Raw genomic sequence first — 13,264 nt, forward strand, 5'->3', positions numbered from 1 at the left:
CCCGATTTTTTTTTTTGATTTTTTTTACTTCCTCTGGGAGGGACAATCAATCAACGTTCGTTACCAATCTGTACTACTAACTTACTTATCCAGCCATCCCTCGGCACCACCGGCTCACGGCTGGCGCTATTGTCGGGCTCTGCCGGGCGCGATCCAATCCAGGAGGGACTTCCCCCCCTTGAACCTCGCATGTGTAAGTACCTGACCAAGTGCTCGTGCTGCGGTGGCGGGCGGGCATGCACTGCTGTCGATCGACTAGGTGACGACGTTCCACCTAGCGACGTGGATGCCTGGGCGTGTCAAACAAAAGCGAACGGCACGAATAGAAGAGAGATACCAAACGCGGCGCGACCAACGAAACGCCCTGCTGAAATGTCAACTGCTGTCGCCCTGTATACAGGTCGCTAATCGATACAGGCAGGCTTGGAAGACGCCCATCGCCCTCCTCCCTTGCGGCACGCACACACGACATGCGCCGCCGCATTGACCCGGGCACAGACTGAAACGCTCCTGAAGCTCGAGCCGACCTGTCGCTTCAAACGCCGCCCAGCCGTGCCCTCGTCCCCGGGAACAGCATATCGTGGCCCCCTTCGGTGGGCGTTCGCCGAGCCGTCCCGCCGGTGTTTCGCATCACATGGAGCCTCGTCGCCCCCCGTCGTCGGGCCCCTGCAGATACACGAGATCGACGCAATGGACCACTTTGCCGTCCACCGTCTCCTTCTTGATGCTGGCCCCGACCCTGGTCGTCAGGTGGTTCATGTCGTTCCTCATCCGCACCGTCGAGTTGCGCGGTAGGCTCTTCACCGCGGCGAGCGTGTTGGTGACGTTGTACATGTCCTTGAAGACGGCCCCGTGGTTCATGACGTCAAAGAGCGACACCCACGCCTCCTCGTCGCCCTTCTTGCCAAACGTCACCAGGAACATGGCGCCCGCACCCAGCTCCCCGTCGGGCCGCACGCCGTCGCGTCTCACGAACAGGGCGTACCCGCAGAACTCGGCCGCCCCCTCCGTGAAGAGCATCCGCCGCTGCGAGTCCCACTCCTCTTTGGGCATCACGAAGCTCGTCGAGAAGGGGAAGTCGGGATAGTGCGTCTCCTCCGCTGTGTTGAGCCCCTTGCGCAGCATAAAGGCGTTGCTGTCGCTCGTCTCCAGTCGTTTGGACTGGGCGGCGCTGAGGTGCCTGAAGAGGAACACCTCGCGCAGCTTTCCCGCGTCTTCCGCCGCCGCCACGCCAAACTCCGAGAGCATCGCCCGGCTGTAGACGCCTCCGCCATGTGGCTTGATCAAGATGCCTACGGGCTGCTTCCCGCTGGCTGTCGTCTCCTCGCAGTTCAACTTCAAGAGGTACGTGTCCCCCTTGCCCGAATAGAGGTTGACGTTCATGCGCAAGCCCTTGTTGGTCAAGAGGAACTCGGGGCTGTAGACGGTGTCGCCTGCGAGCTGAACCGATCCCGACTGGGCAAAGTCTGTGGGGGCCGCGGCGAAGACGCCGGAATGCTGGCGACTCGCCTCGGCGGTTCTCCACGCGAATATGCTGAGATCGTTGCTTTCGCGTGCGATTTCCTCCTGTAGCCGGAGAAAGGCCCTGGGTCCTTCGCCGTACAGCATCGGCATGTTGACGTCAAATATCCCCAGCAGACAGTATGCCATGTCCTCGACCCGAGTAGTCTGCCGGGCAGCGGCCCAGGACATCCTCTCCGCGATGGAGAGGGTCGGAAGGAGCTCGGGATCCTCCAAGACGCTCGCCTTCACCCTCGTGATCTCCGAAAGCATATCGCCGATGCTTGCCTTGGTACCGCACGGGACCCATGCCTGATCAAAGAACTGCACCGCCCGAGGCGCTATTAGCTCCTGGAGAGTCCACCCGCGCGTGAACCACCGGCACCCGCCCAGGCTCGACCTCTCTGGCCGGCCGCCGACGACTGCGGAGCTCGGCAGATCGGCGAGCCAAGCGTAGCAGGTGATGGCGTCTCGGTACCACTGGAACATGGAGTTGATGGCTTCCGTCAGCTCGGCGCTGCTCGTCTTGTCGATGCAGCAAGTGTCCACCCAGGCGTACTTGAGCCCTTCGCTCTCCGCCAACGCGCACGTTTTCGAGATCTTGGCAAATCCTTGTTTCCGCGATCGCACCTCCGGGTCGGGGTTGGTAAAGTCCTGGAACGTGACCTCCTCGTCCTCCCAGGTATGCGACAGGATGGCGTAGGGCGGTGCCTGAGCGCCGCCCGCCATGAACTCCTCCAGGGTTAGCGACTCGACGTTGATGAGCCTCATGTTTGTCGACGGGTGCCTCTCGAGGCTCCAGTTCTAGCAACACGGGAATATCGAATAAAGACTGTGGTCAAGGTACCAGCTTGCGAGGAACAATGCCATGGCTTTAAACATGTTGACAAGCGGGGAGATGCCCCTGCCCCCTCCATGTTCACACCCCCCTGCCTGATATTTGGCGCCTTCCATTTTCCCGCTTGGTGGCCAGGCCCCTTGCAAGCTGCGACTCCACGCTGTGCGGCTGAAGTGGGCTGGGCTTGGTGCATTACGAGTAAGCGGGCATTGAGACGACGCTGGGCCGGTGCTGTTTATGATGTTTTCCCACATTCAGAGTGCTTGTTTCCCTGGGTTGGGCGTTTACTGCTCGACTCAACGTTATTAGTGTACCACGTTCTCTGGCTGTCTCTCTGTGAATCTATCGTCGGCTTACATGCCGCCCTTGGACGCACATTTTGGGGATCACTCAGCGCTCAAAATAGCAGAGTAATCCGCATACGCTACTCTATTATGAGTATCACTCTAGCTCGTCCGTGGTCATGGCCACGAGGCCTCCCGTCTTGGCGGCCTGTCCAAGGACGAGAGAGCCCATCTACCTCTTGCCGCCGTGCCCGGCCCCACACGGAGGTGGCTCACCGGGCCGTTCCCCGCAGCCAGCCCGGCCGGATTGTTTGACCGGACCCATTGCCTCCGCCGTTACGGAAGAGAACTGCACTTTACGCCATCATCCCTGCACACGTTTCCCGATGTTGGTGCTTTCCCATCGTGACTGCCGCCGCAGCCAGTTGCTCGTTTTCAATTCTAGGGAGACTCGAGTCGGATTCCGGACCGTTGTTCCAAAAACAAAGGGTTCACCGATGCCACACGCCTCCTCCCTCAGGTGCCACTACTATGTAAGGCACCAAACAGTGGCATGGAGTGTACCCTACCGACACCATCCTCTTCTACTTACAATCACGAGACAGAAGCACCCCGCATTGATTCGGCGCCTGCACCACTCACGGCGCCCCTACCTGGGCATCCGCGGACCAGGCTGGGCATTGGAAAGGGGGAGGGGGAGGGGCACGGCACCCGTAGTTGGGAACAAACCACCAACAGCCCGTTTGAAATATACTACCTGACTATGCTTCTCATGCAGCTCCGGAGAATGCGGGTGTGTGAGGGGCAGGTGCAGTAATTGGAGGGCGGAGGCTGACTCGTGACGCCCTCCCTCTCTCTGCCAGACAGAGCCCGATGGCGAGCCCAGCCAAACAGAGAGACGTCGAGGCACGCATGACGAAGCGTCGTCGCCGATCGCCCAAGAGCCGGCATGACGCTCTGCACGCGGAGACAGGGGGTCGTACTTCCGAATCACCAACGAACAGCAAACGGACTGCGGGGGTTGGCTTTTCATCGTTGGTGGCTCCGTGATCTGGTTTGAAAAATAGTCATTCCGATGCGGCATTTGCGCGAACAGGCCAGAGCCAGCTGCCTGTCGTGACGATGAGGATAAGCGCGCTGACTCGAGACCCATCGCGTGCCCGTTGTCGGCCGAGGGACAGAACCTGATGGTGGCTCTGTCTTACGAGGCAGCATACATACGAGGCTGGTGATGCCTTGGTAGGCTTGCCAGGTCAGATTCCCATGATCGCAACAAGGCAAGAGCAGCCATCGCTCCTTCCATCATCAGACAACACCTAGCATTCAGAAAGCACACCCGCTGCGAAGCGACTGAGCGCGAGCTTGGGAAGGTGCGGCCCTCAATATCGGGCAAAACTAATTGGGCACCTGAGGCAGCCGTCAGAAAAGCGGCGGCAGGGTCCCCGACGGGCATGTTGAACCGGAATCTGTCTCGGGTTGAAGCTGATAAGACACTGTAGCTACCTACCTACCTACCCAGGATCTCACAGGGTATGCGACTCAGGTCCGGTGGCTTGAAAGTGCTGCTCGAAGCTCCCCTGTAGCTGCGACCACTCGACGCGATGACCGGAGTTAGAACGCGTGACATAGGTAAGTGGAACATGATATACATTGCCACCGCTGATCACAGAGTTGAGAACGATGATGATCCAAAGGCTCAGTTTCGAACGGTGTATTGCTTTGCCACCGCCATCCAGCCATATAGTACTAATACAATATGACATGCAATCGCTAATGTTGAGTCAAGCCGCCCGAACCCCCGCTCCTACTCTCCTGTCAGCGACTTGTAGCTCGAGTCCAAGGATCAAGCCCGTCTTGCCCCCCTCGAAATCTTTTCTCCCCAGTCTCTTGCCGCCTGGGCTATCTGCAACGCCGCGACCTCGATTCTCTTGGCCTTCCCGGGCAGCGTGTGCTCTTTGCCGGCGCCGGGCGGTCTCTTCAGCCGGGCTATAAGCTCCAGAACGGCCATGTGGTCGACCACGCGGAGCGAGTCGCCATCTCCCTTAGCCAGCTCGGCAGCAATGCGGCTGGGGGTGCCGTTGCAGTCGACGTTGTCGAAAAGACAGTTGCTGCATTCGCCGCCGGGCCACGACTCCGTCGGAGCCACAACACACTGTGGAGATATACCCTGCCCTGAGCGGCAGCGGTTGCACCGGTCTTCTGGATGCTGAGACACCCCTCTCTCGTACACCATGATCGCCTCGACACATCTCTTGTCCGAGTGACTCGGCGGATGCCTCCACCGCCACCTCGCCCACTTCCGTACCGCTGGACTGGCTCGGAGCTTTTGAAGAGCCGCCGACGCAGAGTCGCTCGAAACGATCTCCGTGACATCGTCAAAGATGCAGAGAGCATGTATCTCTTTGTCTGCCTCATCTTCCGCGTCCTCAATCATACGAGCGGCTCGTCGTTGCAGACCACCTTTCCAGACATGTATGGCTGACCCTTGGCGGCCCTCCCTATCGCTCTCCTCCTCATCGTATTCCAACTCAAGCTGTATCTGATGCAGCGTCCGAGATGTAGCTATGGACTGCATGGCTGCGAGCAGGCGATCCCGAAGCATTTGAGGCGTCCTTGAAACCGGAGCGGAGATCGTCACTACCTCCTGCTTTGCGCACCTCGCGCCATCGCGATCGGGAGGCATGTCTGCGAGGTTGACGGATCATGGGCGGCAGACAACCGTACTGACCAACGGGCTAAATAAGTGACGCCGCTGGAGGTAGGCGACGACGGTCGGCGGTACAGTACGACGTGAGACACCGTCTGAGTGACATGGGCCACCGACCGAGGAAGGCACAGGGGCGAGTTTAGTAAGGCCAGCGCCCTCGAAAATAACGGGGATGGGGCGACGATTCGACAGACCTCTCGATGCTGCCAATCCGCCCAGCCGCTGTCCGTGACGAGCGGTCCACGACACCCATTGAACTTATGTGCTGCCATGGCACTGCTCTAGCAAACAAGGGTACCCGACTAGTTCAGCCAGTCCAACCGAACAGCACGCGAAGGCGAGTCGTCTTACTATTGAAAGATGCTACCACGCGTGGGGGACCAGTTTGTCGGTAGCGGGAGAGGCTTGACCCGGTCCATTCTGCTCTGGCCTCGTTGCTGTTCAGCGGGCTCCAAGACCAACAAGGCCGCACGCCTCACGCGGCTTGCTGTGCCCGCACGACGGGCGTTTTAGGTAAGAGCGAGGTGACGGGCAACCGTGCCGCCGGGGACGGCTCCCTGTCACTGGCTCCTGATTGAAGACGGCAGACTAACATGGTGCATCTGCCATCTATTGACGGCGCTTGCTGCATGCTTTCGGCGCATTGTGCTGGCTGCTGCCGGCATTGTTGGACGGCCTTGCCATCAGGAACGCCCGCGCGAGCCCGACGTGACGCACAACGACATTCACAACAAGACAAGCGCCCCCCCCCCCCCAAGAATCCACCGCGGAACAGCAGTGTTTTTCAGGGTGGTGCGGGGAGGACAAACGAAGAGTCGCCATGCCATTCTCCGCCTGGAGCACAGGACCTGCGGGGGAAACGCCACCGATTTGGCCCATCCGAGTCGTTGTCGTCTCCCCCCGTCGCACCAGCCGTGAATGGATGGATGGATGGGTGCCGTGTTAACGTCAAGGTGCGGCCGCGCAGATGGGACGATGATGCACGAATCGCATAGCATGCGGCATGCTGTGAAGCGGCAATTGGATACCTTGCAGCAATACCCGTCCGGAGCAAACTGCGCACCGCATGCTACACCTACTCGTACGCGTGCCGGTCCTGGGCATCCTCCGGGGCCTCGGTGAAGGACGCGCCCCCCCCAAAATGCCCCGGAGCCTAGAGAAGCTGGGCTTGGCTTTGGTTCTGCACTTGTTGCAGGTCCGTGGTGCCCAATGCCCATTGTGGACCTGAGGATCGCGTGGATCTGTGGGCAGTCGGACCATTGGCCGCTCTTGCGCGACAGCGCTATTCCCAAGCCTCAAAGCCCCCTTCGTGGGGGAGGACGGGCGGAAGGCCAGGCACCCTTGACGGCCCATGCGATGCTGAGAGGCGGTTATCGTGGGGGGCAGGCCTTGGCGCTACCGAATCGCACCAGCCTCTTGACGCACCTCAAAACCTTTCCAGGTGGATTCGCGGGATGTGCCACCGTGGGATGGGGTGGGTGGATGGATGGATGCATGGACGGATGCATGGATGGACGGACAGGCAGGCGCTCCTTATAACGACGGCACCCTCATCTGGCGATGCCGCCTGCCGTCCGCCCCCCGCCTAGGTTTTCGCTCTTTTCCTTGCTGCCTGCCCTACGTGCTGATCCAGGTACTTGACTGCCACTTTCCAACCGAGTTCCTCAGGTCACTCTCGTCTTGTCCCGGAAACGAATTCGCCACACGACAGCATGACGGCTTCCACAACATCAGGACACATGAACGGCGGCACCAACGGCGAGCCTGCTCCGTCGACCCGAGAGCCCCTGGCCCCGGGTGTATACGTGCCCACCGTGGTCTTCTTTACGCCAGAAGACACCATCGATATCGAGACGACGACGGCCCACGCCAAGCGCTTGGCTGGTGCCGGCATTGCTGGCTTGGTCACCCACGGCTCCAACGGCGAGGCAGTTCACCTGGACCGGGAAGAACGCAAGCTTGTCACCCGCACAACTCGCACTGCCCTCGACGAAGCAGGCAGATCCGACTTGCCCGTCATTGTGGGTTGCGGTGCGCAATCGACACGGGAAACGATCCAGCACTGCCGCGATGCGGCCGAGGCGGGTGGTAGTCATGCTCTGATCCTCCCACCATCCTACTATGGCGGCCTATTGTCAACGGAGCTGATCCTCGAGCACTTTCGCGCCGTCGCCGACGCCAGCCCCGTGCCTCTGCTGATCTACAACTTCCCTGCCCCGTGTGGTGGTCTCGACCTCAGCTCCGACAGCATCCTCGCGCTGGCCGAGCATCCCAACATTGTGGGAGTCAAGCTGACGTGCGGCAATACGGGCAAGCTGGCCCGCGTCGTGGCCGGCACGCAGGGCACCTCGTTCAGAACGTTTGGCGGCAGTGCCGACTTCACCGTGCAGACGCTTTCCGTGGGCGGCCACGGCGTCATCGCCGGTCTCGCCAACGTGTCGCCCAAGGCCTGCAACGAGGTGCAGCAGCTGTGGGCTGCGGGGAACACGTCCGAGGCGGTCCGCCTGCAAGGCATCGTGGCTCGCGGGGACTGGGCTGCCATCAAGGGAGGATTTATCTCGGTCAAGGCCGCGCTGCAGCGCTACTATGGGTACGGCGGCCAACCCCGCAAGCCGTGCACCCTGCTCGAGGGTAAGGCTCTCGAGGCGCAGCTGAGTGAGTTTGCGGAGCTGGTCGAGCTGGAGAAGAGCGTGGCCGGCGGCGCGGTGGCGGCGTAGTCGTCGTCGTTGTCGTCGTGGTCGCTGGTCTTTTTTCTTATTTGACGCGTCGGGACGGGGCAGCCCCCAAGTGCCTGCATGAACTGGTACATATTGGGAGTCCCGGAGGCCTTTGTGCATCAATAATAGGCTGCGGCGATTGGGTGTGGGTGGGAAGCACAGACTCTTGTCGGCTCACGGGCCACGGGGGCTGCAGATTGAATCCACGGGCGCATCGTCATCTCTTCAAGTTTTTTTTATTGTCGCGTGGCATAGCAAATCGGGCGTTCTCTAGGGCTTCTTGACGGGAACAAAGAGATGGCCATGTCACTGATGCGTGGCTGTCGGGCGAGTCGAGCCGAGGCGCGATAGATTACATACATGTAATGAATTGAATGGTACCGTACTCTGGCAGTGTGTGCGGGATGCACTCAAGTCCTGGCTCACCTCAAATCAATGACTTGATCTTGGGGTTTCTTCATTGCAAACAAGACGAACTATTCAATTTTTCTAGCCCTACATGCTACACATCATTGCAACAGGCCTTCGAGGAACTTGACGAGGCCGTACGCCCCCGGGTCTGGGCACGAGTTCCATCCCTCGACGCTGACGTAGACGGACCGCCCCAGGCTGGCCTCCATGCCCTTTGTCGACTCGCATCCCTTCCTGGCTGCGTCTACGGCGCTCTGCAGACTCAGGGTGGTTGAGAGGGTCTCGACAAAGGGGGCCAGAGCATCGACGACAGTGCGGTCGCCGGGCTGGGCGGGAGTGTACTTGGCCAAGCTGGCCAGGGCAGCCTTCAGGGCCTCGGCCCAGATCTGGGGGGTGACTTGCTGCTTTCCCGAAGATGCGGCAGACTGCTGCAGGCCAGAGGCAAGGGCGTTGATGAAGATGGCATAGAGGGCGCCCGAGGTGCCATCCATGCTGTTCTCCACAACATGGGCAATGGACCGAACAAGGCGGATTGCGTCACTGGACGGGGAAGACTGAATATGGGATAGGACGGCCTCGGCGCCCGTCTTGAGGCACAAGCCGCAGTCGCCGTCGCCTACGAGGGTGTCATATTTTGTGATTTGCGCCTCGGCGGCAATGAGGGAGGACAGGCCCGCTGCGAGTCGCGAGGCGGCCAGCTGGGAATCAACTGACAGGACAGTCAGCATGTCTGGTAACCCATAGCGGAAATAGAAAAGGACCTACTGGTGAGGTTACTGGGCGGTGAGTTGTCATCTTCAGTCTCAGAGGGGGGAGCATCTGGGATGTCTCTCGACTTGCTCGTGTCGATTCCACGCTGCCAGTTCTCAGGCCGGACAGGAGGGGACCAGCCAGCGGCATCGGCAGGGGCGTCGAGCAAGGAGACAAAAGACTTGTCGGCGACCTTGAGGATTGTGATGCTGAAGCCCATACCGTTGAGACTGGTCATGTAAGTCCCGCTCAAGAGACGGGTCGGTGTCAGCTTGTACGTTGTGGCAAGCTGCTCCACGACCTCTGTAGTAATGGCGCCCTGTTCCAGGACACTGATGCCGCCGAGGTTGTTGACCATGACGACAATCTCATCTGAGGGCGCGACGTTGATGTACGCGCGATCGGCGTCAGACTGATCGAGAAGCTGCTTGAGCATCGTCGAGACGAGGCCGGAGAGATCAGTTTTGACACGGCCGAAGCCTTCTTCATTGTGAATGCCCATGCCAATCTCAATGTCTTGGCCGAGCTCGTCGGGAACAATCTCGCGTCCAGGAACGTGAACATGGGCGAGAGATGCACCAACCGTGGCCGTGTTGTCGGCAACCTGGCTGGCAATTTTGCGAACATCGTCGAGACTCGCTCTGCGAAGCAGGAGTCAGCGTCAACTTGCATTTCGCAACGGCTGTGGCTGCGTACCCCTGGGCGGCGGCGGCGGCGGCAATCTTCTGCACCAGCACAGTACCGGCAAGCCCTCTCCTGCCAATCCTGCCACCCCTCTTGCGACCGACGCCGACATCGTCGCCTACGACGAGCTGCTCGACCTTGATGCCCTCTGCGCGGGCCTTCTCCACGGCCATGCCAAAGTGCAGGACGTCGCCGGTGTAATTCATGATGACGACGAGGATGCTACGGTCGGGCTGCTTTGCGCCTAGGACCTTGAGGGCGCGAAAGACCTGCTCGGCGGACGGGGAGGCAAAGACGGAGCCAGCGACGGCGGCGGAGAGGAAGCCGCGGCCGACGAAGCCGGCAAAGGACGGCTCGTGGCCGGAGCCACCGCCCGAGAGCAGCGCAACGGCGTGCTGGGAGGGGCCGTCGTCGTCGCAGAGGATGACGGTCTTTTGAGAGGGCGAGAGAGCCAGAGACGGATTGGTGTAGGTGCTGGCGCGGAGGGCGGCGGCGACGATGGCCGAAGCGTCGTTGGAAAAGTGCTTGGCTGTGGCGGGGTGTCAGTGAAATTGCTCCGGGTTTAGGGGGTTGACGGCGACGCGTTGGGATAAACTGGGAGACGCACTAGACATGGCGACGATGGCTGCCAATTCTACAGAAAACACTATCTAGGAGTTTTGAGGAAGGGGGAGGGGAGAGAAGATGAAGCGGAAGAGGGATACGGGAGGGAAGGGGCAGGTGGTGTTTGTGTAAGTCGCCAACAAGGCAGGCGCGGCGCGTAGAAGAGAGCTCCTTCTTTTCTACCGGGTTGCGGGGGCATTGCGTTTCCCTGTGCCCACTGTCGACTCTGGGAGGAAGGAGCTGCCCAATGACGAAATACCCGCTGAAGAAACGACCTGCTCCAGTATCTGCAGTGATTGCTTCACCATGACAATCCCCTCCATCCTCCTTCCTGCACGCACATTCGCGTGCGGCGTCGCGCTGCTGCTGTGGTGGCGGCTTATTTTAGCTGCCCGCGCACCCCGCCTGCTACCTGACCCCCACCCATCCACCCGCAAAGCCCCCCACGTTGCGGCATGCTCGTCCTCCTGCTCCTTGACTTCTCAACGCACCGCCAATCGTCACCACGACCAGCTCCAACAGTGACCCCCAACGCACGCACGCACGCACACACTCACGAATGCACGCGCCGCAGCCCAGCCAGACCAGGGCCGTTGTACCTTGATGCCCCTGCCACCCCTGCCTCTTGTTTGACCTCGTGTCTCCTCCTCGAGCACTTCCACGCCCGCCATCTGAGGTGAGCTTCTAGGGCTTCCCCTCCCATCCCCCGACGCGGGGGTTAAGGGTGTTGTCCCCCCGCCGCCCATGTGGGCACCACGATGATATCCACAGCTTTGTCGTTTTTTGACCTGGAGGAACGGCGCTTACTTCGTATGCATGGCATCCCGCGGGGGGTGGGGAGGCGGACGCAAGTGGCCTTGGGCGGGGAGAAGAGGTGCTCGTCGGCTGTGACATCCATTCTCAGAACTGGCTGGATTCTAATAAGTTAGATTCTCGATTCTAGAAGCCACCCCCCCTGTCCGTTGACATCAGTTCGCACAAATTACTCGGTACATCTGCTGTGTTGCCAGTTGGGGTCTCGTCCTTGACGTCGGCCCGAGCAGCATATATACAAAAACCTCGTGCGGCTCGACCTATGCCGCGACTTATTAATTTCATGTGTTAGCATTCTGTTTTTCTGATTAACCCTAAGCCATTACCCTGAAACCCTGTTATGAGCCTGGCGAGAACTCGGTAAATCCCCAAGCGTATCAAACTTTTAGCCGTGAGCCCACTGCAAACCATGATAAAAGAAAAAGCCAGACTGGTAGTAATCCTCCGTAACCGAACAACTTAAGCATCCTGCAACTCCTTTACCCCAGGCGTAATTAATATTATTAACTTGGGAGCCTGGCGAGAACACGGCAAATCCCAAAGCGTATCGAACTTCAAGCCGTGAGCCCACCATAAACCATGACAAAAGAAAAAGCCAAACCGGTAGTATCCGCGACCCAACAACCCAAGCATCCTGCAACTCCCTTACCCCAGGCTTATTCAAAGTCATTGACCTGGAAGTATTGACCGGCAGGCTGCGGCGTCACCTCCCCCTCCCCCTCCCCCTCCCCCTCGTTCGCCCCCGTGGGGCTGCTGCTCTCCTCCCAACTCCCCGTGCTTCGGACCTCCGACCCGCTGCCACCGAGTGCCACGCCTGAGTCGTGCTTCCCCGAGGTATCGTCGTCGTCGTCGTCGATCTTCCTTTCGCCCTCTTCATCATCACCCCCCTCCTCGTCTTCCTCCTCGATGTCGTCGTCGGACTCACTCTCGTCCTCCTCCTCATCATCCTCCTCCTGAAATACCTCGTCGCCCGATACTTTAGGCTTCAGAAGTACCCATGGTCGATGCGCCAGATCCGGCGCGCTGCCGGAGGCGTCACTCGACCACGGAAAGATGAAATGGACTTCGGACGTCTCGAGCTCCTCGGGCTGAAACTCGTACCGGTAGCCGTGGACGATGAAGACGACCAGCTCCCCTCTGTGGTTTTGGTGATGATGGTGGTCGTAGTAGGCAAGGTTCGTCGGCGACTCCCTCGTGGCTGGCGTGGCCGTCCTCGGTGTCAACATGATCCATGGCCACCTCGGCCCCGCCCCTCCTTGCTCGGATTGCGGATCCGGCATGATGACCTCCGCCTGCGACACCTCCAGCTCAGTGGACAACAGGTGGAATCGCTGGCCGAGGACGGTGACGTGGACGCTGAGCCTTCGACGCGTCTCTCTCGCCGTTGCCGTAGCCCCATGCTGACCAGGGGATGCGGGCTGGCTGCTCTCTCCACTTCCCTCGTCCTCGTCCTCGTCCTCAGCTCTGTCTTCTCCTTCCTCGCGGATCTCGCCTTCCTCCAGATCCTCATCCGACGACGACAAGAAGTCCTCCTGGCGGGGAGAGGTCTCCTGCGCCAGGGGTATGGTCCCTCCAACGAACCCCTCCCACTGCATGTCGCTGCCGCTGTTCGCTGCGTCGGGAGCAGGCAGCTGAGGTGCGACCGCGTCCTCGTGGCCGCTGGCCTCGCCCTGGTGACTGGCTTCGGCGGACATTGTTAACTGTCTACCAGGTAGACGCGTTGATCCTGTTCGAAGGGCCGGGGTGACAGACGGCGTTGGGTAGAGAGAGCGGGGAGGTCGTATTACATGTATGTTGGATAGGGGTAGTGAACTGCGTACGTGGTGATGAGGCCGTGTAGAAAAATGTAGAAAAGTCTGAGGCGGACAGAGTTGGTGAGATCTCGAACAGGAGATATCTAGCAAAAGAGAAACCCGTAGCTTTGCAAGATGTTCAGATCAGAACCTGAAGTGGCAGC

General features: G+C 60.0%; 5 protein-coding genes across 5 annotated transcripts; 1 reads left to right on the top strand and 4 right to left on the bottom strand.

Moving 5' to 3' along the window:
- Positions 1-630: 630 nt before the first annotated feature.
- On the bottom strand, positions 631-2,271 carry JDV02_009400 (uncharacterized protein; the record flags this gene model as incomplete). Its single annotated transcript, XM_047991061.1, has 1 exon — positions 631-2,271. One exon carries the CDS (start codon positions 2,269-2,271, stop codon positions 631-633), a length of 1,641 nt encoding a protein of 546 aa, XP_047847071.1.
- A 2,194-nt stretch (positions 2,272-4,465) lies between these two features.
- JDV02_009401 (uncharacterized protein) lies at positions 4,466-5,197 on the bottom strand (the record flags this gene model as incomplete). Its single annotated transcript, XM_047991062.1, has 1 exon — positions 4,466-5,197. The coding sequence occupies one exon, from the start codon at positions 5,195-5,197 to the stop codon at positions 4,466-4,468; it is 732 nt and encodes a 243-aa protein (XP_047847072.1).
- A 1,606-nt stretch (positions 5,198-6,803) lies between these two features.
- Positions 6,804-8,486, top strand: JDV02_009402 (4-hydroxy-2-oxoglutarate aldolase). The gene has a single exon (XM_047991063.1). It carries the CDS (start codon positions 7,042-7,044, stop codon positions 8,044-8,046), a length of 1,005 nt encoding a protein of 334 aa, XP_047847073.1. The 5' UTR covers positions 6,804-7,041; the 3' UTR covers positions 8,047-8,486.
- Positions 8,487-8,494: 8 nt separating this feature from the next.
- On the bottom strand, positions 8,495-10,621 carry JDV02_009403 (uncharacterized protein). Its single transcript, XM_047991064.1, has 4 exons — positions 10,499-10,621; positions 9,904-10,420; positions 9,223-9,848; positions 8,495-9,166 (listed from the first exon to the last, which is right to left on the bottom strand). Exons 1-4 carry the CDS (start codon positions 10,503-10,505, stop codon positions 8,556-8,558), a joined length of 1,761 nt encoding a protein of 586 aa, XP_047847074.1. The 5' UTR covers positions 10,506-10,621; the 3' UTR covers positions 8,495-8,555.
- A 1,342-nt stretch (positions 10,622-11,963) lies between these two features.
- JDV02_009404 (uncharacterized protein) lies at positions 11,964-13,001 on the bottom strand (the record flags this gene model as incomplete). Its single annotated transcript, XM_047991065.1, has 1 exon — positions 11,964-13,001. The coding sequence occupies one exon, from the start codon at positions 12,999-13,001 to the stop codon at positions 11,964-11,966; it is 1,038 nt and encodes a 345-aa protein (XP_047847075.1).
- Between the last annotated feature and the right edge of the window lie 263 nt (positions 13,002-13,264).

The sequence above is a fragment of the Purpureocillium takamizusanense genome, chromosome 9 (assembly GCF_022605165.1).
Source record: "Purpureocillium takamizusanense chromosome 9, complete sequence".
Taxonomy (NCBI): Eukaryota; Fungi; Ascomycota; class Sordariomycetes; order Hypocreales; family Ophiocordycipitaceae; genus Purpureocillium; species Purpureocillium takamizusanense.

Bases quoted from the DNA above. Each gene is read 5' to 3' on its own strand.
- JDV02_009402 (XM_047991063.1), top strand. From the start codon at position 7,042: ATGACGGCTTCCACAACATCAGGACACATGAACGGCGGCACCAACGGC.
- JDV02_009403 (XM_047991064.1), bottom strand. The intron at 9,849-9,903 runs GTACGCAGCCAC...CCTGCTTCGCAG, and splicing joins GCCGCCGCCGCCGCCCAGGG to AGCGAGTCTCGACGATGTTC. The intron at 9,167-9,222 runs GTAGGTCCTTTT...CTGTCCTGTCAG, and splicing joins ACCGCCCAGTAACCTCACCA to TTGATTCCCAGCTGGCCGCC.